The 23899-nt window shown below is 46.4% G+C and overlaps 1 protein-coding gene across 2 annotated transcripts; it reads left to right on the top strand.

Annotated features, from left to right (window-relative positions):
- Positions 1–3759: 3759 nt before the first annotated feature.
- LOC140371908 (transmembrane protein 151A-like) lies at positions 3760–23427 on the top strand. 2 transcript variants are annotated; one of them, XM_072459143.1, is made up of 6 exons: positions 3760–4006; positions 19496–19831; positions 20156–20290; positions 20555–20694; positions 20766–20809; positions 21934–23427. In XM_072459143.1, exons 1-6 carry the CDS (start codon positions 3938–3940, stop codon positions 23085–23087), a joined length of 1878 nt encoding a protein of 625 aa, XP_072315244.1. In that variant the 5' UTR covers positions 3760–3937; the 3' UTR covers positions 23088–23427. The 2 variants fall into 2 exon arrangements, with proteins under 2 accessions (XP_072315244.1, XP_072315245.1); XM_072459144.1 differs by having other exon boundaries at positions 20766–20805; positions 21930–23425.
- The last annotated feature ends 472 nt before the right edge of the window (positions 23428–23899 follow it).

Genomic DNA, 23899 nt, shown 5'->3' with positions numbered 1-23899 from the left:
GACTCTGACTCCTGCATCATGACTCTGACTCCTGCATCATGACTCCTGCATCATGACTCTGACTCCTGCATCATGACTCCTGCATCATGACTCTGACTCCTGCATCATGACTCCTGCATCATGACTCTGACTCCTGCATCATGACTCTGACTCCTGCATCATGACTCCTGCATCATGACTCTGACTCCTGCATCATGACTCCTGCATCATGACTCTGACTCCTGCATCATGACTCCTGCATCATGACTCTGACTCCTGCATCATGACTCCTGCATCATGACTCCTGCATCATGACTCCTGCATCATGACTCTGACTCCTGCATCATGACTCTGACTCCTGCATCATGACTCCTGCATCATGACTCTGACTCCTGCATCATGACTGACTCCTGCATCATGACTCCTGCATCATGACTCTGACTCCTGCATCATGACTCCTGCATCATGACTCTGACTCCTGCATCATGACTCTGACTCCTGCATCATGACTCCTGCATCATGACTCTGACTCCTGCATCATGACTGACTCCTGCATCATGACTCCTGCATCATGACTCTGACTCCTGCATCATGACTCCTGCATCATGACTCTGACTCCTGCATCATGACTCCTGCATCATGACTCTGACTCCTGCATCGTGACTCCTGCATCATGACTCCTGCATCATGACTCCTGCATCATGACTCTGACTCCTGCATCATGACTCCTGCATCATGACTCTGACTCCTGCATCATGACTCCTGCATCATGACTCTGACTCCTGTATCATGACTGACTCCTGCATCATGACTCCTGCATCATGACTCTGACTCCTGCATCATGACTCCTGCATCATGACTCTGACTCCTGCATCATGACTGACTCCTGCATCATGACTCCTGCATCATGACTCTGACTCCTGCATCATGACTCCTGCATCATGACTCCTGCATCATGACTCTGACTCCTGCATCATGACTGACTCCTGCATCATGACTCCTGCATCATGACTCTGACTCCTGCATCATGACTCCTGCATCATGACTCTGACTCCTGCATCATGACTGACTCCTGCATCATGACTCCTGCATCATGACTCTGACTCCTGCATCATGACTCCTGCATCATGACTCTGACTCCTGCATCATGACTCTGACTCCTGCATCATGACTCCTGCATCATGACTCTGACTCCTGCATCATGACTGACTCCTGCATCATGACTCTGACTCCTGCATCATGACTCCTGCATCATGACTCTGACTCCTGCATCATGACTCCTGCATCATGACTCTTGACTCCTGCATCATGACTGACTCCTGCATCATGACTCCTGCATCATGACTCTGACTCCTGCATCATGACTCCTGCATCATGACTCTGACTCCTGCATCATGACTGACTCCTGCATCATGACTCCTGCATCATGACTCTGACTCCTGCATCATGACTCCTGCATCATGACTCTGACTCCTGCATCATGACTCTGACTCCTGCATCATGACTCCTGCATCATGACTCCTGCATCATGACTGACTCCTGCATCATGACTCCTGCATCATGACTCTGACTCCTGCATCATGACTCTGACTCCTGCATCATGACTCCTGCATCATGACTCTGACTCCTGCATCATGACTCCTGCATCATGACTCTGACTCCTGCATCATGACTCCTGCATCATGACTCTGACTCCTGCATCATGACTCTGACTCCTGCATCATGACTCCTGCATCATGACTCTGACTCCTGCATCATGACTGACTCCTGCATCATGACTCCTGCATCATGACTCTGACTCCTGCATCATGACTCCTGCATCATGACTCTGACTCCTGCATCATGACTCTGACTCCTGCATCATGACTCCTGCATCATGACTCTGACTCCTGCATCATGACTCCTGCATCATGACTCTGACTCCTGCATCATGACTCCTGCATCATGACTCTGACTCCTGCATCATGACTCCTGCATCATGACTCCTGCATCATGACTGACTCCTGCATCATGACTCCTGCATCATGACTCTGACTCCTGCATCATGACTCTGACTCCTGCATCATGACTCCTGCATCATGACTCTGACTCCTGCATCATGACTGACTCCTGCATCATGACTCCTGCATCATGACTCTGACTCCTGCATCATGACTCCTGCATCATGACTCTGACTCCTGCATCATGACTCTGACTCCTGCATCATGACTCCTGCATCATGACTCTGACTCCTGCATCATGACTGACTCCTGCATCATGACTCCTGCATCATGACTCTGACTCCTGCATCATGACTCCTGCATCATGACTCTGACTCCTGCATCATGACTCCTGCATCATGACTCTGACTCCTGCATCGTGACTCCTGCATCATGACTCCTGCATCATGACTCCTGCATCATGACTCTGACTCCTGCATCATGACTCCTGCATCATGACTCTGACTCCTGCATCATGACTCCTGCATCATGACTCTGACTCCTGTATCATGACTGACTCCTGCATCATGACTCCTGCATCATGACTCTGACTCCTGCATCATGACTCCTGCATCATGACTCTGACTCCTGCATCATGACTGACTCCTGCATCATGACTCCTGCATCATGACTCTGACTCCTGCATCATGACTCCTGCATCATGACTCCTGCATCATGACTCTGACTCCTGCATCATGACTCCTGCATCATGACTCTGACTCCTGCATCATGACTCCTGCATCATGACTCTGACTCCTGCATCATGACTGACTCCTGCATCATGACTCCTGCATCATGACTCTGACTCCTGCATCATGACTCCTGCATCATGACTCTGACTCCTGCATCATGACTCCTGCATCATGACTCCTGCATCATGACTCCTGCATCATGACTCTGACTCCTGCATCATGACTCCTGCATCATGACTCTGACTCCTGCATCATGACTCCTGCATCATGACTCTGACTCCTGCATCATGACTGACTCCTGCATCATGACTCCTGCATCATGACTCTGACTCCTGCATCATGACTCCTGCATCATGACTCTGACTCCTGCATCATGACTGACTCCTGCATCATGACTCCTGCATCATGACTCTGACTCCTGCATCATGACTCCTGCATCATGACTCCTGCATCATGACTCTGACTCCTGCATCATGACTCCTGCATCATGACTCTGACTCCTGCATCATGACTCCTGCATCATGACTCTGACTCCTGCATCATGACTGACTCCTGCATCATGACTCCTGCATCATGACTCTGACTCCTGCATCATGACTCCTGCATCATGACTCTGACTCCTGCATCATGACTCCTGCATCATGACTCCTGCATCATGACTCCTGTATGAATATGAAGGGAAAGAGTCGTGCCTACGCGCGTGCGCGTGCTCGCGGCGTGTTGGTATGTGACGTCACTAGCAGGACTGAAATGCGGACATCGCCAAGTTGAATGACAAAATATAGAAAAGAGACAGCCATGTTTGTTCCTCTCTCCAGTCCCTGCTCTCGCCCTGAAGTCAGCCTCAGCAGGTAACCGCAGGTGTCTGTGGGGCTCTGTACGTCAGCGGGTTTCCTTCTGTCGGGCACGCGCGGAGCGACGCACGTGCACCTGCACACGCGCTGCATCCGGAGCGGCGGCGGCGGATGGACGCGGCGTGAAGCGGAGGACACGCGCTTCGACACCGGAGGCTCGTTTTTTGGGGGTGTTTTAGCGAGGCGAGGACGCGATGGAGAAGCGGGAGAAACGCTGACGCACCGAACAACCGAACAACAATAGAAGCGCCGCGAGAGGACGAGGCTTGTTTGCCGCAGGCCCCGCCATGGCCACGCTGAAACCGGAGAGCAACTTGCGGCGGATGGGGTGACCGAGCCCGCCGCCGCCACTCCGCCGGGGAGGTCCCTGTGCACGCCGGGGAGGGAGCCGCCTCAGCTCGCTGCTCGGGAGGGAAGGAGAGGCAGCGGAAAGATGCAGACGGACGAGGACACGGCCGCCGCAGAAGAGCCCATTTTGGAGGAAGGGTCAGGACGAGAGCAGGTACGAAGGGCATTTTTAATCAGACTCGTGCGCGTCCGGTGCCTCGCGCCGACAGTTGCAGGCGCGCGCGTTCCGCCAATGACCAACACTAGTCCTTTTTTATTTTATTATTTTTATTTTTTTTAACCGTTGCGTTTGACATTTCTCAGTTATTGTGTGGATTTCCAGAGGCAGAAAAAAAAATAAAAAAGTGCCTCGTCTGCGCGGCTCGGTGCTGTCAAAACACAGTCACGTTTCCCCCTCGCGCTGCCTCCGCGGCGAGAGCAAGGACACTCCGGACTTTGGCCAATTTAGACCCGAGACCAGTGTTCACGGACTATAACGTGATGAATGACATGCTTACTACACCGTTTTCACCAAAGCACATGCATTTCTCTGGCTTTCTCTTTCAAATATATGTTCAAACTGCCTTCTTAATCTTCAGGAATAGCTGGATGTTGTAGTTGCAATGGTAGTGTCTGTCTCATCACATGCATCTTTAACATGTGAGTGGCACCTTTAACATGTGAGTGGCACCTTTAACATGTGAGTAGCGCCATCACTTATTTATAATGAATAACACACATAACACACGACCCACTGCTGCTGAATGATATTTATGTAGCAGAATATGACATGATAAGAGTAGTAGAAAGGAGATAATAATCATAGTTAATCGGGGTGTGGGCTTGCCTGGTCATAATCGCACTGTACATACCCTTGTCAGCACATGTGGGGCAAAAGTGTGCAATATGTATACACTTGATCAGTAAATTGTCCATTGTCGGTTTCAAAAATGCAGAAATATAACAAAAGGTTTCATTTTGCCATGTTCTTTGTGTTCGTTTTGTATATTAATATCACATATCTCCTGTCTTGTGACATAAGTCTGTCCGCATTCATTGTAGGAATAAATGAGCAGGCGAAGCTTCATTATTAATATTTACAGCACACAATACTTTGCGCTCACACCCATAAAACAAAGTTGTGCCCGCTCTGACACAGCAAATTCTCCCATTGAATCCTCCAGTCACCATAGTTTATTTTGTTAAAGTATTTGTTCATTACAGATGAATAATACATTTTATTAAAGATAATTCTGTCTTAATAACTACTTTATTGAGTGGTAAGGAGTTAGGATTAGTGTATTAATTAAGTCAGTGGTGTGCAGTTGGTGTAAGCAGTGATTAACTAATAAGATTAATACAAAAATTGTTCCGAAATACATCCAAATAAGCCTGTTTTACCCTCGCTTCGGCTGCTGAAGCTTGGCTGGAAGGCACAGTGTGTTTTGCGGTGGCCACTACAGGCCACTGAGCAGTACTGCATGGAAAGCTTGGTTCTTCTTCTCCCACGCTGCAACATGAGCTTTTAGAGCCAGAACGGACAGCGGCTTCTTTTAGAGGTCTGTGTATGCGCTCTGAGGACCACACAGCCTCAAACCACTCTAAATAAACGTGTGTGGGACTCTTGGATGGTTGTACGAACTGAGCATGTGCAGAGGAGAGCGAAGCAACAACAACAAACTTACTTATAAACTAGCTTTTAGTTGTTACTGCTCTCTTCACTTTTCTCATGATTAGACGTTGGATAGAAATACATTTCATTTCATTCGCAATCATTTTAATAATAAAGTGATCTAATTTGTGTAATTAATTGATCGGTGATGCGAAACTATTCAATCTATCCCGTATTAGACAGGCAAGATGGTTTAGCTCAGTAGGACGAGCGTTTGCCCTTCACGCAGGAGAGCAGGCTTCCATACTTGACCTTTGTATGGAGGTTTTTCTTTTCACTTTTGTGCACAACCACTAAATATTGATGAACACCCCAAGTCTTTTTGCCCATCCGTAAAAGTCCCAGCACGCTACCGACTTAAGTAGTTACAAAGCGTGAATCATTCTTAGTAAACTATTTGTTGATTATACGTTTCAATGGCAGTCATCCTGGCACTGAAGGCACTGATCTGAGACTCTAGAATGTTTACAATACATGCTTTCACACATCCGGGAACTTGTGCAGTGGCAACCGAGTCCGCCATTTTGAAAGGGGCACAACAGCACGTCTACTACATACGAAATCCAGGAAATATGAGGCCAAAATGCCAAAAACCTGCTTAATCTGTTAGGACATTGCTCTGTTGACTGACCAAGAAATGATAGCTTTGTCGTGTACCTTAGTTTGCCGTTATCGAAGTATTCGTAGCTCATTATGCCGTAGAAAAGGACACAGTCGTGTTGGTTTTTAATATATGGCGTGCCCCTTTTAAAATGGCCGCTATGGGGAAGTCCCGGCTGTATGACGTCACCGCAAACGCATGTGTTTTCAGCTGGATTAGTCCTGCCCAAAGTGAGTAGCTAAAGCCTGAAACCACTCGTTATCCACCTATTGTACGCCGGCCGCCCCACTGCTGATTACCTGTCCAGTCTCGGGTCGTTAACAGCTATTGTGCTGTACTCCCCTTGGCAGTTGACGGATTGGACTGTGATTGGCTTGATTTCTACAATGGTTTTGGGAAGCGTTGTAAACAGAGGGTAGATGGTACATTAAATCTACCAGTTCTCCTTTTTTTCTGATTTTTTTGGCTCGTAATCACCACCTTCAGACGTCTTTCAAACCACCCCTTCTTATTTGTTCATTATCATTTCATCATTTGGTAATTATCATTTCATTATTTGGTAATTAAAGGTTATACAAGTGTAATTATTAAAGTACAATCTAGTTTTAAATGACACAAAATAAAACTGACGCTAAAATAAATTGATTAGTACCAGCCGCATTGCCTGGACCTTTAAATGTCAGGCAAGTCAGTCAAAAATTGCTGTGGAGGCCCTTCCTGACGTAAGCATTCTCCTTTTATCTGAATTTATAAGTTAAGTTTGACAGAGGATGACTGAAGACCTTTTGAAAAAGTCCAAAATAAAACAACTAATAGCTGTCGCTTCGCACAGCAGTTCAGGGCATCAGCTCATGGTGGAGTTAAGTGAAGCTAGGGTTGCTGCATTTGCTTCCATCTCACCTTGTCATCCTGCCTTACATTTTCCCTTGTTGCCCTGTCAATACCGATCATGGATACGGTCGGTATCTGCGGAAACGCCCTCCGTGGGGAAAACAATCCATTAATTTCAAGGTACCACTTTATAATATCTTTACCTTAATTGTTTGTTCATGCTTTATATAGGCAGGAATAAGTGTAGTTATTATAAAGTGTTACACATTTTACCACCCACTGTTCAACAACTGCTGAAGCAAACGTGGACTTTATGAGTTTACGTTGTACCAAACACAAACACAAAAGACGTGGAGATGAATAAAGTGATCCAAGTGATTTGTCGTAAACACACATTTGCCCACATACAATAACTGTTTGCCGAGGCCTCCAAATGCTAATGGATATGCTGAACTGGATAATTGTGATGACGGGGCTAATAGATACCTGCCTGCAGAATGAATAGTATCTACAATTGGTGTTTTTCTGCGTGTTGCGAGCCTTCACTCCTCTTCTCTCACTTCATTTGCCTCCCACATGCTCCGAGTGCTAATTATAGACACTCCAGGCACACCTAGTCATCTGAATCAAAAGGAAACTGTGAGAAAAAGAACACAAAACACATTTACAGTAATGATCTAAAGAGCTGTTAGCGGAAAAGATGTGGCGCAGGTGAACCGATGTGTGACTTCAGAGATAGATGGTCAGTAAGGGACATTTTTCTTTCTGTTCTTCTGAGCCTGACAGCGACATTAAAAGCAACACAGGCTGAAAAATGTATCATGGCCCAGCAACAAACAAATACAGTACAAAGCAGAATCCAAATCTCCGCAAAGTTTAGGTCTTTATTATTTTGTTCAGATTGTATTCTGATAAAGTCATGGAACAGCTCTTTACATTAAAAAGGACATATGTCAAATAAACTTTTATTTGATTGAATTATTGTGTTCCCTCACCATTAGTTTACTCAAAGTTGTATTTTGATTGATTCATGCATGTTTGAGTAAATCTATATTGTGCTTTATATTACAAAAATAAAAACATGTACAATAAAATCCAAGTTGTTGAGTTAAGCAGTGGATTTTGTGTGAAGGTCATCAGCGCTGCACTTTTTAACACTAAGTCAGTGGTCCTATTTCTACTTTTAAAGGTTGAATGGACGATTTTTTTGGCCCAAATCTGAGTCTTATTTCCTCGTGGCGTGGACTGCCGATTAGTCCTGCCACGTATCAATCATAAAACGCACCTACCGCTCACCTGCAGCCGCGTGCGGTTTGTCCCCACGTTTCCGCGTGTCTAAGCGCATTGATCTATCATAATATAGTTCCCTCAGTGTACGGGGCAAAATGAAGACGGAGAAAGACTGTTCGAGCTGACTCAGAAGAAGACAAAAATCTACGGAGACGAGAGATGTGATGCGATCCGTCGCGCTAATAAACAAACGCACGTGTGTGTTGTATCAGTCCGCACGGGGGAGTGCGCATGTGCACTTCCGCCTGAGTTCTCAAATCGCCGAAAAATCGTCCATTGCGCCTTTAAGCCATTTAAAATTTTGCGTTTTATAATGAACATGTAAAATAACAATCTACGTATTAAGGCTGTAATCCTTTAGTCCTTTAGACCAGGGGTCCCCAACCTTTTTGCCCCACGGACCGGAATAATGTACGGTAGGTTTTATTTTCACGGATCGGTGTGCCAGGTTAAGTCGCGGTCAGGTTAACTTGCGCGGAAGTGGGCGGGGCTTAGGCTTCCATTCGATTCAGCTCGGAAGGCGCGTTTGTACATTATTAAGTGTACCATACCAAAAGATTCGAATTGGAGTAACATAACGTACAGTTACACGTGTCCTCACTGTTCTTCTGACTGAATATGGCAAAAATGAGTGCATAAAAATGACCTCACGCTGAATCAGTGGGAGCCCTGCGTGTGTTTCTGTGCAATGAGGTGGTCCCATCTTGGAGTGATGGGAGACAATGACACCCACAGTGTGTTTAAGTCTGCTCCGTAGTTTTGTCTTGTTGCCGTCACGACACGGGAAGTAGTGCTCAAACTCTTGTAAAAGTAAAAACAGGTGATCGCGTAGCAGTTGCAGAATGTTGGCCCAGGAGACAAGTCCTCCAACCTCCCCGCTGGCTCCTCGTCTGCTCCTCACTTAGCCTTTTCCCCTTTTCAAAAATGCTCTCCAAGACTTTTGTTTTTCACTCATTTTCGCTGGCTTGTGGGTCTACTTTTGGGCAGCGTGTTTGATGCGACGCATCCGCGATGACGTATCATGTTTAATGCACGTATCAGTTATGTTATCACGCAGAACAAGAGCAGAGATATAATATACTTGCCATTATATTTAATGGATTTCATTGTCAATTTCCTATAAGGCTTTTCATTATAAATCCACAGACGAGCTTATTAGCGTGTCATGAGTAACAGGCGAAAGTTACTTCAGAGAAGATGCTGTCACTGATAGATTATTTCCAGTGGTCCGGTGATTGGGGACCCCTGCTTTAGACGATGAATCGGTTTATCCTGTTTTAGTTGACCAACATTTTTATTAGTCGACTATAATTTAGATTCAAATGATTTATACGGACAGCAGCAAAGAGGAGAAGATATGTTGTAGATATGAGTTAGCCAAAGATGTTGGAGTGACCCGTGAGTTTAATCTAATTTATGTATCACAAACATATCATTACACTCTTTACTGATACACTTTGTACAGTTGTTTTTGCATGAACTCCTGTGTCGCTGTGGTCTTTGATTCTAAATACTAGGGATGGTCCTGTGAATTCTTAAGGCCGATAAAATATCCGAAATGTCTTACTGTTGTGGCCAATAACTGATATTTTCAGTGCAGAAAAAATATTTGTGCCTAATATCGGATACATTTTCAATATTCAACACTACTAGACCAGACTACTTGAAGGAGTGCAGATCTAACAGCTATAATGGTTGTTTTTGGAAAGATGTGTTGGAGCCATAAGTAAGAACGTTGTAGTTATAGTGTTCTAGTATATAGTGTACTACTTCTAATACAGTCTGAGTATTGTGTACTGAAGTATTACCAGCACGTCTGCCGTTGATAATAAGTTGCTCATCTATTTGCAGCATGTAGCCTATAGCTAGTCTAATGTCTTCTACTGAACTACAGTTATTTGGATCATTCTAAACAAATGTCCCTGCGCCCCCAGCGTCACAAACAGAGCCATAAGCCTCCTGCTCTGTCTCCCCTTGTGTGACTTTGAGCAAATGGCATGTGATAAAACTTTACCTAGAGGAGGTCATTTAGATCTGTGGGGCTTGGAGACTATCTGTGTTATTAGGATGGGACCAGCTGTTTAAGCTATATTTGAGCTCTAAAGCTTCTCTTAGTGAGGCTGTTGAAAGCAGGAAAGTCTCTTCCTCACAGCCCATCATCGGACTTATCCAAGACCTTCTTTCCTCTCATTAAAGGAATTATTCAATTGTGACCGAGAAAATGAACTGGACTAGGCTCAGTAATATTATTTAATTAGTGCTGGACAAGATCGCGGATACAAGCGGTCGAAATGAGTTTCCTCCGCCGTGTGGCTGGGCGCTCCCTTAGAGATAAGGTGAGGAGCTCGGCCACACGGGGGGAGCTCGGAGTAGAGCCGCTGCTCCTCCACGTCGAGAGGAGCTAGCTGAGGTGGCTCGGGCATCTGTTCCGGATGCCTCCTGGGCGCCTCCCTCGGGAGGTGTTTCAGGCATGTCCCACCGGGAAGAGGCCCCGGGGAAGACCCAGGACACGCTGGAGAGACTATGTCTCTCGGCTGGCCTGGGAACGCCTCGGGATCCCCCCGGAGGAGTTAGAGGAAGTGTCTGGAGAGAAGGAGGTCTGGGAGTCCCTGCTCAGACTGCTGCCCCCGCGACCCGGCCCCGGATAAAGCGGCAGAAGATGGATGGATGGATGGATAGTGCTGGACATTTTAATAGGTCCCAAGGGGAAGAGAGACTGGGATAGTGAGTGAAAAGTCACAGTTGTGTTAGTGTTTTCTCTATGCCACAAGCCTAAACACTTAGTAGGACTAATAGGAGCCAGGAGATTTACACTGAGAAGCCTGTACCTGATTTATAACCATGAGTAAAGAACATGTTTCAGATTGAGCTGTTAATTTAGCCCACTGATGTATTTGGCTGAAAGTGGAGGTTAAAGTCACCACCACAGATGAAGGTTCCTTCAGAGTAGTTTAAATCAGGTCTAGGACATGAGTATTTGGCCAGTCTTGTGTAGTTTAATGCATTTGAATAACAGTATTTCTTTGTCAAGCCACTACCTGCACAAACTTAATACAAGATGCAGCTGGACATGGTTGGACATGGTTGGACATGATTGGACATGCTTGGACATGATTGGACATGGTTGGAGATGGGAGAAACCCAGCTGAACCCTAAGTCCTTGTACTCGAGGCAGCTTTAGTACCATGGCCATTGTTTAAGCACAAACCTCTGGACAAATGTACCTGATCACAAGATGGAAAACAACGTGCTTCAGAAACAGTTTCATCCCTGCAGCAGTTTGTTTTAGGATTGTCTAGTATAGAAAATCTAATACTAATCAATACTAAAACTAGTATAGAAAAAATATATACAAACTTGAGCAAGTATCGATAAGACTATCTATTATTATTTTGTGTGGGAAAATGTCAGTTTTTATTGTCTAAAAATACATTTTTAAATCATTGTGGTTGCAAAATTGGTATGGAGAATTGAGTACATGACTTAGTACTGTAACCGACTAAAGAGTCTGTAGTGCACATGTCCATTGCCCGGTGTACCTGTATATGAGGGGGCTTCCCACACCTTTGTTTGGACCTCTCTCTCACTTACCTCGGTCCGTTACAGCACTAGTTTTTTGCTTAAAAAGCTAATCTGCACCCTAGTTGTGTATCTGTGTAATTCCTTTTGTTGATAATTGTAATGTTTTTGTCTTTAGTCTATTTTGATGCATTCTTTCATTTTTTATGACCTACTTATTGTTTGTAAAACTTATGTATGGAAGCCAAGTCTAACTGCAAACCAACTGTATCTGTGGGTATAAATAAAGTTACCTGAACCTGATTTTTAATCATCAAAACAATTCATGTGTCAATTGACAATATATTGATACACCAGCCCTCAATATCAATTCTAATATCACATAAATCACCAAATTTAGTATCCTTCCTCTTATATTGATTTTTCAATATTTTAGCACAAAATTGTCTAAATCTGAAAAAAAAAAAAAAAATGTGTTTTAAACATGCACAGGCCATATTATTCAGTGTGTGCATCGAATTAGGGATGGTTCTGTATGACTTTTTTTCAGTCAATACCAATATCTGATATATGTCTTACTGTGGCCGATAACTGATATTTGCCAATACCGATATTAAGATCACAAACGAACTTGTTTCCTCTTTCAGACTGCTGCAAAAATAATTTCCCCTTGTAAATAAAAGTAACCGCTTCAAAGTCTGGCACCAAAATGAAGTAAGTGAGACTTTGAACAGTATCATCTCAAACTGTCTGGTGGTCTTCCTCTGACCTCTGGCATCCTCCTCCTCCTCTGTAAACCTTAGACACCACTTCAGATCTGCCATCAGCTGTTTTTTTGTAGAGTCTGCCACACACACACACATACAAACGCACACACACACCCATCCATCCACACACGCGCGTGCACACACACACACACACACACCCACCCATCCACCCACGCACCCACGCACACACACACACACACACACCCATCCATCCACGCACCCACACACACACACACACCCATCCACACACACACACACACACACACACACACATCCACACACACACACACACACACACCCATCCATCCACACACACGCGTGCACACACACACACACACCCATCCATCCACGCACCCACACACACACACACACACACACACACACACACACACCCATCCACACACACGCGCACCCACACACACACACACCCATCCACACACACACACACACCCATCCACACACACACACATCCATCCACGCACACACCCATCCACACACACACACACACACCCATCCACACACACACACACACCCATCCACACACACACACATCCATCCACGCACACACCCATCCACACACACACACACACACCCATCCACACACACACACACACCCATCCACACACACACACACACACACACATCCATCCACGCACACACCCATCCACACACACACACACACACACACCCCCATCCACACACACACACACACACACACATCCATCCACGCACACACCCATCCACACACACACACACACACCCATCCACACACACACACACACCCATCCACACACACACACACACACACACACACATCCATCCACGCACACACCCATCCACACACACACACACACACACACACACACCCATCCACACACACACACACACACACACATCCATCCACGCACACACCCATCCATCCACACACACACACACACCCATCCACACACACACACACACACACACACACCATGCTGATTCTAACTTTAACCAAACCTTGATCTTAACATTTGGTCTGATAAACTCCTAAATGCTCGTAAACGTCTTAGTTGAAGTTGGCGCCTCACACTGAACATGGACTGGACTCTCAGCTGCTCGGTGTTCTGTCTGATGCTGTGTATTTACTCTGAGCGCTTCCACACTGGAGCCCACGCAGACAAATCCCATTGTTTGCCTAAAACAGTTTGGCCAAGTCGTCTGTGTTTCTTCTTTGACAATATGTGGAGTTAAACTGTGCCCTGAGCCCGTGGCCCTCTTCTCTAATGGTTCCTTTGTGTTGGAGAAATGAGTCTTGGACCAGAGCCGGAGCTGGAAGGGAATGAGCCATTTCACACTTTTGCACCGTGTAGTTTGTGTTTTCCTTTTTGGCTTCATTTATTCAGAGACAGTTCGAGCAGAGACAGAACATTTGGCAAAAGACATTGTAGTGATAGATTTTGTGAGGAGATCCTGGAGCGGGCGTTTGCCTCTGAAATAGTCTGAGAGGAAACATTTGTGACTTCTACATACACTGTTTATGATCAGTTTGTTGTAGTTTTTATCTATGTTTATCAAAGATCTTTTCATCTGCATGTAATGTTAACTACATATATTTTCCCTCTTATTGAATCAGGTTTAGAATGATATTGTGTAATGATACTACTGCCTGCTTCACCGTGACTGGACTAATCATTGAACTAAAATCCAGTTAAGATAAATATATTTAAAATTGTGCTTATTGTTGTACAAATTTTATCCCAGAATAGAAATTTGTTTAGGTTTGTAATTTCACTTCCTGTATGTAATTGATGATGTCACACTAGGAAATTACCCAGCAACCACTGAGACAAAACTCATCTGACAAATAAACATAATGTTTAGAAGGTCAAACAAGTTGTTTCTTATTTTTGTAAATTATACACAAACTTTAGGTGTCTCTTGTGTGATCTGTGTCATTTTTCAACTTTTCCCCACGAACAACTACTCGATCGGCGTAAAAGTATAATTTATATTTACAACAAAAGTCAAAATTGTAAAATCATAAAAACCTGTCATGCGCACTTTAATGTACATTCGTAGACTTTGCTGTTCATTTTAAAATCATAATATCAGTATCGGCAAATAACGGTTATCTGTCTCAGTGAGACATTTGGTGGATATCAGTGTCCCCCATGAGACATCCTTCTTCCTCGTCCTGTGACTGTAGTGAAGAGGACGTAGTGTGTGTGTCAGGGACTGTGCTCAGACACCACACACAATTACAACTGCATAGTGAGAGAGGGGAGAGTGTGTGTGTGTTATGCGTGTGTGTGTGTGTGTGGGTGTGTGTGTGTGTGCGTGTGTGTTGTGCGTGTGTGTGTGTGTGTGCTGTGCGTGTGTGCTGTGCGTGTGCGTGTGTGTGTGCTGTGCGTGTGTTGTGTGTGTGTGTTGTGCATGTGTGTGTTCTGTGTGTTGTGTGTGTGTGTTGTGCATGTGTGTGTTCTGTGTGTGTGTGTTGTGCATGTGTGTGTGCTGTGCGTGTGTGTGTGTGTTGTGCATGTGTGTGCTATGCGTGTGTGTGTTATGCGTGTGTGTGTGTGTTGTGCGTGTGTGTTGTGCATGTGTGTGTGTTGTGCGTGTGTGCGTGTGTGTGTTGTGCGTGTGTGTTGTGCATGTGTGTGTTCAAATCAAATCAATTTATTTTTGTAAGGCCCAAAATCACAACAACAGTTGCCTCTGAGGGCCACAGGGAGAAATGAATCAACAATGTCTGTGGTGGCGATGAAGTCAGACAATGTCTGTGGTGGCGAGGGAGTCAGACAATGTCTGTGGTGGCGAGGGACGATGTCCCAGGGTCCTCTGTCCTTAGACTCTCCTTCTCGGCCAGGAAAAACTACAAAAAAAACCTCTTTGGGAAAAAAGCGTAGAAACCTGGAGGAGTTCCAGTGAAGGAGAGATCCGACTCTCACAGACGGACAGACGGACACGAGGGAGACTGGAGCTGGACCCACTCTTCAGGCAGATGAGGGACCGACTGAGGCGAACTGGACCCACTCTTCAGGCAGATGAGGGACCGACTGAGGCGAACTGGACCCACTCTTCAGGCAGATGAGGGACCGACTGAGGCGAACTGGACCCACTCTTCAGGCAGATGAGGGACCGACTGAGGCGAACTGGACCCACTCTTCAGGCAGATGAGGGACCGACTGAGGCGAACTGGACCCACTCTTCAGGCAGATGAGGGACCGACTGAGGCGAACTGGACCCACTCTTCAGGCAGATGAGGGACCGACTGAGGCGAGCTGGACCCACTCTTCAGGCAGATGAGGGACCGTCGGAGGCAAGCTGGACCCACTCTTCAGGCAGATGAGGGACCGTCCACACAGGGCAGGGACCAGGAGAGGGACAGCTGGGTCCACAGGTCCTCAGGAGTGAGAGAAAGAAAAAGAAGGCGGTGAACAGTTTGCAAGTGGAATTAAAAAATAAATATTGTTTGATAGCATAAGTAGTCAGAAGAAGAAGAGGATAGTGCTCAAGCTGTCATACTTCCCCCAGCACAGTTACTCCTAGGGCAGCGTAGCTAAAGCTGTGGGTTTCTGTTTCTGTTCCTAACTAGTCTGACCATAAGCGATTTCGAAGAGGAACGTTTTAAGCCTGGACTTAAATGAAGAGACTGTGTCAGCATATTTAACATGGGTCGGGAGCTGATTCCATAACACAGGAGCTTGGTAGCTAAACGCTCTACCTCCTACAGTACTTTTAGAGACTCTTGGGACCACCAGAAGGCCGGCATTCTGAGAGCGAAGAGCTCTGTTTGGATGGTATGGTTCTATAGCATCTTTGAGGTAGGATGGGGCCATGTCATTTATGGCTTTGTAGGTCAAGAGTAGAATTTTAAATTTGATTCTAAACTCGACGGGGAGCCAGTGAAGAGACTTCAGCACTGGCGTAATGTGCTCTCTTCTTTTTGTTCCTGTTAGTAATCTTGCTGCTGCATTTTGAACCAGTTGAAAGATTTTTATGGAGCTTTTAGGACACGCTGCAAGCAGGGAGTTACAGTAGTCTAATCTACTCGTTACAAATGCATGGATAAGTTTTTCAGCATCGCTTTTAGGCAGGATTCTTCTGATTTTGGCTATGTTGTACAAATGGAAATAGGCTGTTTTACAGACTTGATTTATATGAGCTTTAAATGAGAGCTCCCGGTCAAATAAGACTCCAAGATTTCTTACAGTAGAACTAGAGGCTACACTAACATTGTCCAGTGTGACTATCTGCTCAGATAGAGCGTCTCGTAGATGCTTAGGGCCAAGCACAATGACCTCGGTTTTTTCAGGGTTAAGAAGCAGGTAGTTAAGTGTCATCCAGGTTTTTATCTCCTTCACACAAGCACTAAGTCTGTCTACTTGATCGCTCTGATCAGGTTTCATTGATAAATACAGCTGAGTGTCATCTGCATAGCAGTGGAAGTTAATGCCATGCTTTCTGATAATGTTGCCTAATGGCAGCATATAAAGAGTAAACAGAATTGGACCGAGTACCGAACCCTGTGGCACACCGTAAATTACTTTAGAGCATCGTGAGGAGCTCTTGTTTACATTAACAAAGTGGTACCTATCAGATAAATCATCAGTGTTCTGTGTGTGCTGTGCGTGTGTGTGTGTGTGTTGTGCATGTGTGTGTTCTGTGCGTGTGTGTGTGTGTTGAGCGTGTGTGTGTTCTGTGTGTGTGTTGTGCTGTGCGTGTGTTCTGTGTGTGCTGTGCGTGTGTGTGTTCTGTGTGTGTGTGTTGAGCGTGTGTGTGTTGTGTGTGTGTTGTGTTGTGCCTGTGTGTGCTGTGCGTGTGTGTGTGCGTGTATTTGTGTGTGTGCTGTGCCTGTGTGTGTGTGCTGTGTGTGTGTGTGTGCCTGTGTGTGTGTATGTGTGTGTGTGTGTGTGTTGTGCGTGTGTGTGACTGCTGACTGCACAGGCCCACTGGAGGAGAGAGAGGACATCGGTGTCAGCCAAGAGTTTTGTCATCAGCTTATGGAGTTAGTCTTTTCTGCGTTTTATCTGACGGTTTGTAAAGCCTTGTTTCTGACATTTTGAGGACGTTTGCCCTTTCAAAAGATAACATATTTGAGTTTGAATGTGTTCATTGCTTTGGTGAAGGTCATCATTTCTCATCATTCTGAAAGCCATGGATAAACAAAATATTTTTTCAGTCAAAAACACACATCAAAAGTTCTTCTCTCCACACATGCTTTTTTTGTGTGCCGTATTTTTTGGGCTATAAAGCGCTCCTGAATGAAAGCTATCCTTATTACAAAAAAACCAAGAAATTGTACATATATGGGCCGGACCTGTCCATAAGCCGAAGGTGCCCACTTTGTAACATGAGATATTTACACATAAATAAACATGGTAGTGATGTGCTGGTTGACTTTTGAACTGGGGTCTCACGGCGTGGGTCTTATTATACTAATTTCTGAGTGAATATACATCACAGCTGCCCCAACTGTCCCCTCTGTCCTTGATGACTGTTTGAGCTGATTTACCTGTGTCTGTGTCTTCACATCTGGTTCATCTGCTCCTGAGCTCGTACTTATCGAGCGAGTGTTACATTGTAACATGAGATATTTGCACAGAAATATGGTCCACAGTCGTGATGCACGGGTCTTTTGACTTGTGGGTCAGGTATAGCCAAGAAAGTCTAATTTCAATGCGGCAGGTTGTAAACTGCAGAGCGCCGTATATCACACGTCCACACTCCGCGTCTTTGGGTTTTGCCGCGTCTAGATTCACTTCCTCATTAGACTCATTTCTCTGTGAATACAACACACAGCGTTTGGAATCTTAAAATACAGAGAACACGACGTTTCCTCTGGACAGTGACCACTGTCCACTGACGTCGTCTTCTACAATGTGTCAAATGCTTGCGCTTCCTGTTAAAGTGCCCCCCGGTGGCAGTTAGCCAGTAAAAATCTATAAATTAGATGCACCGTTTTATGGGCCGCAGGGCTCAAAGCGTGGGAAAAAAGTAGCAGCAAGTCTGAAAAGTACGGTATATTGTTTGATTAGATTTGTCAGCGTTATTTCAACTATTATTTGGTGAATGATTTATCAATGTACATACTACACACATTTTCCTGGTGCATTTAAAAGTTTAATCATATTAGGGATAGTTTTCATTCTTGTGTTGGTTTAGGTCCTTCGCTGGACATGGTGTGATCCAGTTTGACCTGCTCTGTGCCCTCTGTGACTGCCTACACTGTGGCTTCCTCAGCGTAGAAGAGTGGAGAAGTTGCTGCTCTTGTAAATAATTGAGCTGCTCCTGGCTGCAGAGTCGAGATAGAGGCGGCGTCTGCTCAGCCTGAGAGCTCTAATATGATGTAGTGTGAGGCAGGAGGAGGCTGCACTTAGAGAGGCCTCAACTCTGTGTGTGTGTGTGTGTGTGCGTGTGTGTGCGCGTGTGTGTGTGTGTGCGCGTGTGTGTGCGTGCGCGTGTGTGTGTGCGCGTGTGTGTGTGTGTGTGTGTGTGCGTGCGCGTGTATGTGTGCGCGTGTGCGTGCGCGTGTGTGCCCGTGTGTGTGTGTGTGCGTGTGTATGTCTGTGTGTGTGCATGCGGGTGTGTGTGTATGTGCACGTGTGTGCGCGTGTATGTGTGCGTGTGTGTGTGTGTGTGTGCGTGCATGCGGGTGGGTGTGTGCACGTGTGTGTGTGTGCGTGCGTGCGGGTATGTGTGTGTGTGTGCGTGTGTGTGTGTGAGATCAGTTGCACTTCCGGGACGGCCGCTCCAGAGGATCTCGGCTTCAGCTGGACAGAGTAATGCTTTCCTCTGCTAAACATGGAACACTACACACTTGTTTAACAAGCAGTTTATATGGTTCAAACGCACCAGGGCAGTGCAGGGAAAGTGGAGCTACTTCCTTTAACTCAATAGCAGTGTACATGCGTCACTCACTTCTGAAATACAAATGTAACATAAGAATGTGAATAATAATAAGTCTTTAATCCCTCTAATGTGCTGCGTGTGTCTGGTCCACAGCAGCGGCCGCAGCAGCAGTCCTTGGCCTTGTCGCTGTGTCGTGAGTCCCACTGGAAGTGTCTGCTGCTCACTCTGCTCATGTACGGCTGCTTTGCCACACTGGCCTGGTGCGCTCTGTGCCGTGTGCCGGTGCTGGGCTCCTCTCTGCCTCTGGGGGCCGATGATGACCCTGCTGCTGCCGCTTACTACAGCGACATTGTGCACCTGGAGAGCCCCTGCTCCAGTGGCTATGTCTACATCCCACTGGCCTTCCTTGCCATGCTCTACGTGGTTTACCTGGTGGAGTGCTGGCACTGCTTCTCCAAGACTGCCATGCTGGCCCACGCCGAGTTTCAGGTATAACACAAAACTGAGAATCTTAGTGAAAGCTGTTGCTGAGCGCACAGAGGAGCACAGTGTTTACATTTCTGTAATGAGTGACTGCCCTCTGTCTTTGCTCATTATGAGCTTTTCTCAGAATAAATATTTCACTTTTCAGGCCATTTTCCACCTCCACATTTATTTGACTTTATTTATGCGGCCCAAAGGTCTGTGTTTCCAGACTCTTAGTTAAAAAGAATATTTGAATACTTTTGTTGAAGTCATTAAGCATCGTGAAACAAAAAGCATAGCTGATATTTCAGTGATTCTGAAACCTTTTCCCACATTGTGCCCTTGTAGGAGGTGTATGAGCGAGTGCAGCGCCTCCAGCAGGCCACTCCGTGTATCTGGTGGAAGGCCATTAGTTATCACTATGTGAGGAGGACCAGACAAGTGACGCGCTACCGAAACGGAGACGCTTACACAACCACACAGGTGCCACCACCCGGAGCCACACGCCTGTACATGTAGTCATGACCTTTTCTGTAGCACTTAATTTATGATTTTGCATGCTTTGATAATGTGTTATGCATGTTTTTAATTTCTCCCATAGTGAAGTTTTGCGGGGCTGTGTGCAAACAGCTGTGCGCAGTAAGACAAATACCATTCTCTTTAGACATCATGCTTTTAGAAGTACTCACCTACTGGCAGTACATTGTATAACAGTACTCTTCCCAAACCGCTCCCTCTGTGCCTCAGGTTTACCACGAGCGCGTCAACACTCACGCCTCCAGCTCTGAGTTTGACTACGCTCGATACGGAGTCAAAGACGTGTCCAAAGAGCTGCTGGACCTGCCGCTGCACCCGGCCGTGCGCCTGCGCTTCACCAAGTGTTTCAGGTCAGATTAACGCAGACTCTACAGACGTAACTATTAATGCGTAACAATAAGAAGTGTTTGTGCTTGTGCAGCTTCTCCAGTGCTCGCGCTGAAGCGGCCTACCTCACTCAGGCAAGTAACAAATGTAGCTTTTCAATTAGTACCCTCAGCTCTACTCTACTTTACTCTGTGCTCGTGGCCCCGCTCAGCCCTGGTTACATTTCCATTACAACTGGGGCTCAGCGGTGCTGTGTAAAAGTGGGCATGGAAACAGTGCAAATGATTTGTGACTCAAAAGGATGTCTGCTCGTTAGACGAACACCAAAACACATGACAACTGCTACACAGACTAACACCAAAACACATGACAACTGCTACACAGTACGATCTCGTAACTATGAAGTATCAGCAATACTGCTACAGCAACCGCCAATAAAGCCAATAAACCATTAAGGAATGACTAAAACAGGAAGGATTCAAACACAAGTTGAACTACAGCGTTCTCCTCCATGTCTTTGTTGTATTTTCCTCCCCAATTCAATGACACTCGGTCCACAAAACATCACCATTTATCCAGTTTGAAGTGTTCTTTACAAAAATAAAACATTAGGCGAGTGAGTGTGTTTATAACTCCGCGCTGGAAGAGTCTGCAAAGCTGATGCAGGTTATAGCCACAGTAAACTCACTTCCTGTACAGTTAATCGTCATCAACATTCTGTCCATTAAAAGCTTTTATCTGCACCACTGCACCACATTTCAAAAATGATAATACAGTTTGGATTTGGAACGCAATGCTCTGATTGTTTTGAAGACTTTGTCTTGAAGCGAGTGGTTTTACTCTGAAGAAGAAATAGCTGATGTTAGCTCAACTTTTGTTTATTATTGTAATAAAGTGTGGTCTTTTTTCACCATGATTTTTTAGTCTTTGCTCCTGAGGATCACGAGAATCTTATAAGACTTTCTTCATATGTTTGTTCTGCATTTTTTGTCTAATGTTTAAAAAATCTTGCTCCACACTGAAGTCACTCACAAGAAATTTTAGCCTTTTACCTAATCAGTGTCTGACGGTCTGTGGACCTCACTTTGAGTCCCTGCTTGACTTGATTTGGCCCAAAGGGGCAGAGGGTCATTACAAAGCATTGACTAAAGCAGGGCTGAGTAAGTTGAAGTACAGTGGAGTCATGTAGGTACTAATGGAAAAGGTCCAAAAGTAACAGGAAGTAAAATAATTGAATCCCCATAATGTGCTGTTTCAGAGAGCGCGCTTTTTTGGAGAGAACGAGGGCTTGGACGACTACATGGAGGCGCGTGAGGGCATGCACCTGAAGAACGTGGACTTCCGGGAGCACATCCTGGCGTTCCCGGACCCAGCTCACCCGCCCTGGTTCTCGCGGCACAGAGTGTTCTGGCTGGCCTCGGCCTTCCTGCTGTCATGGCCTCTGCGCGTGGTGTCGGAGTACCGCACGGCCTATGTGCACTACCACGTGGAGAAACTGTTCGGAGAGGACGAGGACTCTGTGGGTGGAGGGGGGCTGGGGGGAGGTGTGCGGGACGGGGCGGACACAGAGAACGGGGGTGTGTCCATCGGGATGGGCCTGAACGGGAACAGCTACAGAGCCATCTCACGGGTCAACACTGTGGACATGACAGAGCTAGAGTGGCACATCCGCTGTAACCAGCAGCTGGTGCCTAGTTACTCTGAGGCTCTGCTCATGGACTTGGAGTCCAGCACGGGCACCAACCCCACAGCTAGCACCCCTCTCTCAGGCCCCGGGACCACCCCCATCCAGCCCAGCCACGCCCCAGCGCTGGCCCTGCCTGTGCTCTTCAACTCGGCCTACCTCCTGCAGAGCTGCCCGCGCTGCCGCAGGACCACCTCCAGCTCCAGTCTGCCCTCCAGGCTGCGCGCTCCTATGGGCACCACAGCCCTGCTCAACGCTACTGTGGCAGGCATACGGGCGGCGGGACAGGGGGGCACAGGCCCCGCGGGCCCCGCGGGCCCCGCAGGCAGGCTGGTGCTCAGTCGCAGCGGCTTCTCTCTGGGACGTCTGGGCGGCGGCCGACAAAACAACCTGTTCCACTCTAGGAGCATGGGCGGAGGACTGGCCGGCAGCAGGGAGGACGGAGCGGGCAGCGGATTTTTAGGCTTAGGCTCCAGACAGGGACAGGACAACGAGGAGACCAGAGGAGTTCTGGAGGCAGACGGAGAGGAGGAGGAGGAGCAGCCAGAGGAAGAGGTGCGCATGAGAGAGGACAGAGGGAGGACAGGTCAGGAGAGAGAGGAGGAGACGGAGCAGGACAGTTCAGACAGACGAGACGGAGACAGAGAGCGTCCTCCGTCCTATCAGGAGGCCTTCTTCTTCCCTGTGCTCATCATCCATGGAGAGGAGAGCTGCCACGCAGACGACATGTGATTCAGCGCAGCCAGGAGCACGTGTGAGCGGAGAAGGGGGAAGCAGCAGGAAGACTGCACACCACACATCAGTGAGTTAAAACGCACAGGTTTAACGAGATCATGGAGTAAGTCGTGTTGACTCTAAGGCTGTGAGAAGAGTCTATGGAACTGCAAGCACTGGAGAGAAAAGCAGAGGCGGCTCACAGAAAGAATGTCCGAAGATTTAGATGAAAGGAAAAGACGAGGAGAAATGAAAGAAAACTGTTTCTTGACAAATCTATGCAAGTCAATGAGTGGGAGGAGTGGTTAAAAGAGCAGTGGTGTGAGGCACTGCTGCAGAGAGGGACCAGGTGATCCAAGTGTGCACAGAAGGACTTCAGACTGGATAAAGCACTGCTGCAATGAGTCCAATGTGATAACATGGGCAAATGTCATTTCCCATGCATAAAGAACCACAGGAAACCAGCACGCTAAGGCAGAATACCATCGATTCTGAAGTGACTAAAAAGGGCTTTGAATGTGCTAAAACAAATGAAGTAGATCAAATCAACAATAAAGTGTGATAGGGTTAGATTATAGTTTGAAAGAGGATTTCCCAAAGCAAAGACACTGAGGAGAGGTGATGAACAACCAGTGAAAAGCAACCTTTTGATCCTACAATTAATACTAATATATTGGATTTAAATGGGACCCTTATAGCTACACAAAGTACTTAATGCACCACACACAGCAGAAGTGAAACAAACACCTCTGGAGGATGCACACTTCTGGAGGATGCACACCTCTGGAGGATGCACACCTCTGGAGGATGCACACCTCTGGAGGATGCAC

The sequence above is a fragment of the Eucyclogobius newberryi genome, unplaced genomic scaffold, assembly GCF_026437365.1.
Source record: "Eucyclogobius newberryi isolate DKJ021-1_F unplaced genomic scaffold, fEucNew1.0.hap1 SCAF_22, whole genome shotgun sequence".
In the NCBI taxonomy this organism is placed as follows: domain Eukaryota; kingdom Metazoa; phylum Chordata; class Actinopteri; order Gobiiformes; family Gobiidae; genus Eucyclogobius; species Eucyclogobius newberryi.
The sequence above is the reverse complement of the archived record's forward strand: the minus strand, read 5'-3'. Positions and strand labels throughout refer to the sequence as shown.

What these genes read in the sequence shown, in the direction of transcription:
- LOC140371908 (XM_072459143.1), top strand. Translation starts at nt 3,938, where the DNA reads ATGCAGACGGACGAGGACACGGCCGCCGCAGAAGAGCCCATTTTGGAG. An exon ending in TGGCCCACGCCGAGTTTCAG is followed by an intron (nt 19,832 to 20,155) that starts GTATAACACAAA and finishes GTGCCCTTGTAG; the next exon opens with GAGGTGTATGAGCGAGTGCA. An exon ending in ACGCTTACACAACCACACAG is followed by an intron (nt 20,291 to 20,554) that starts GTGCCACCACCC and finishes TCTGTGCCTCAG; the next exon opens with GTTTACCACGAGCGCGTCAA.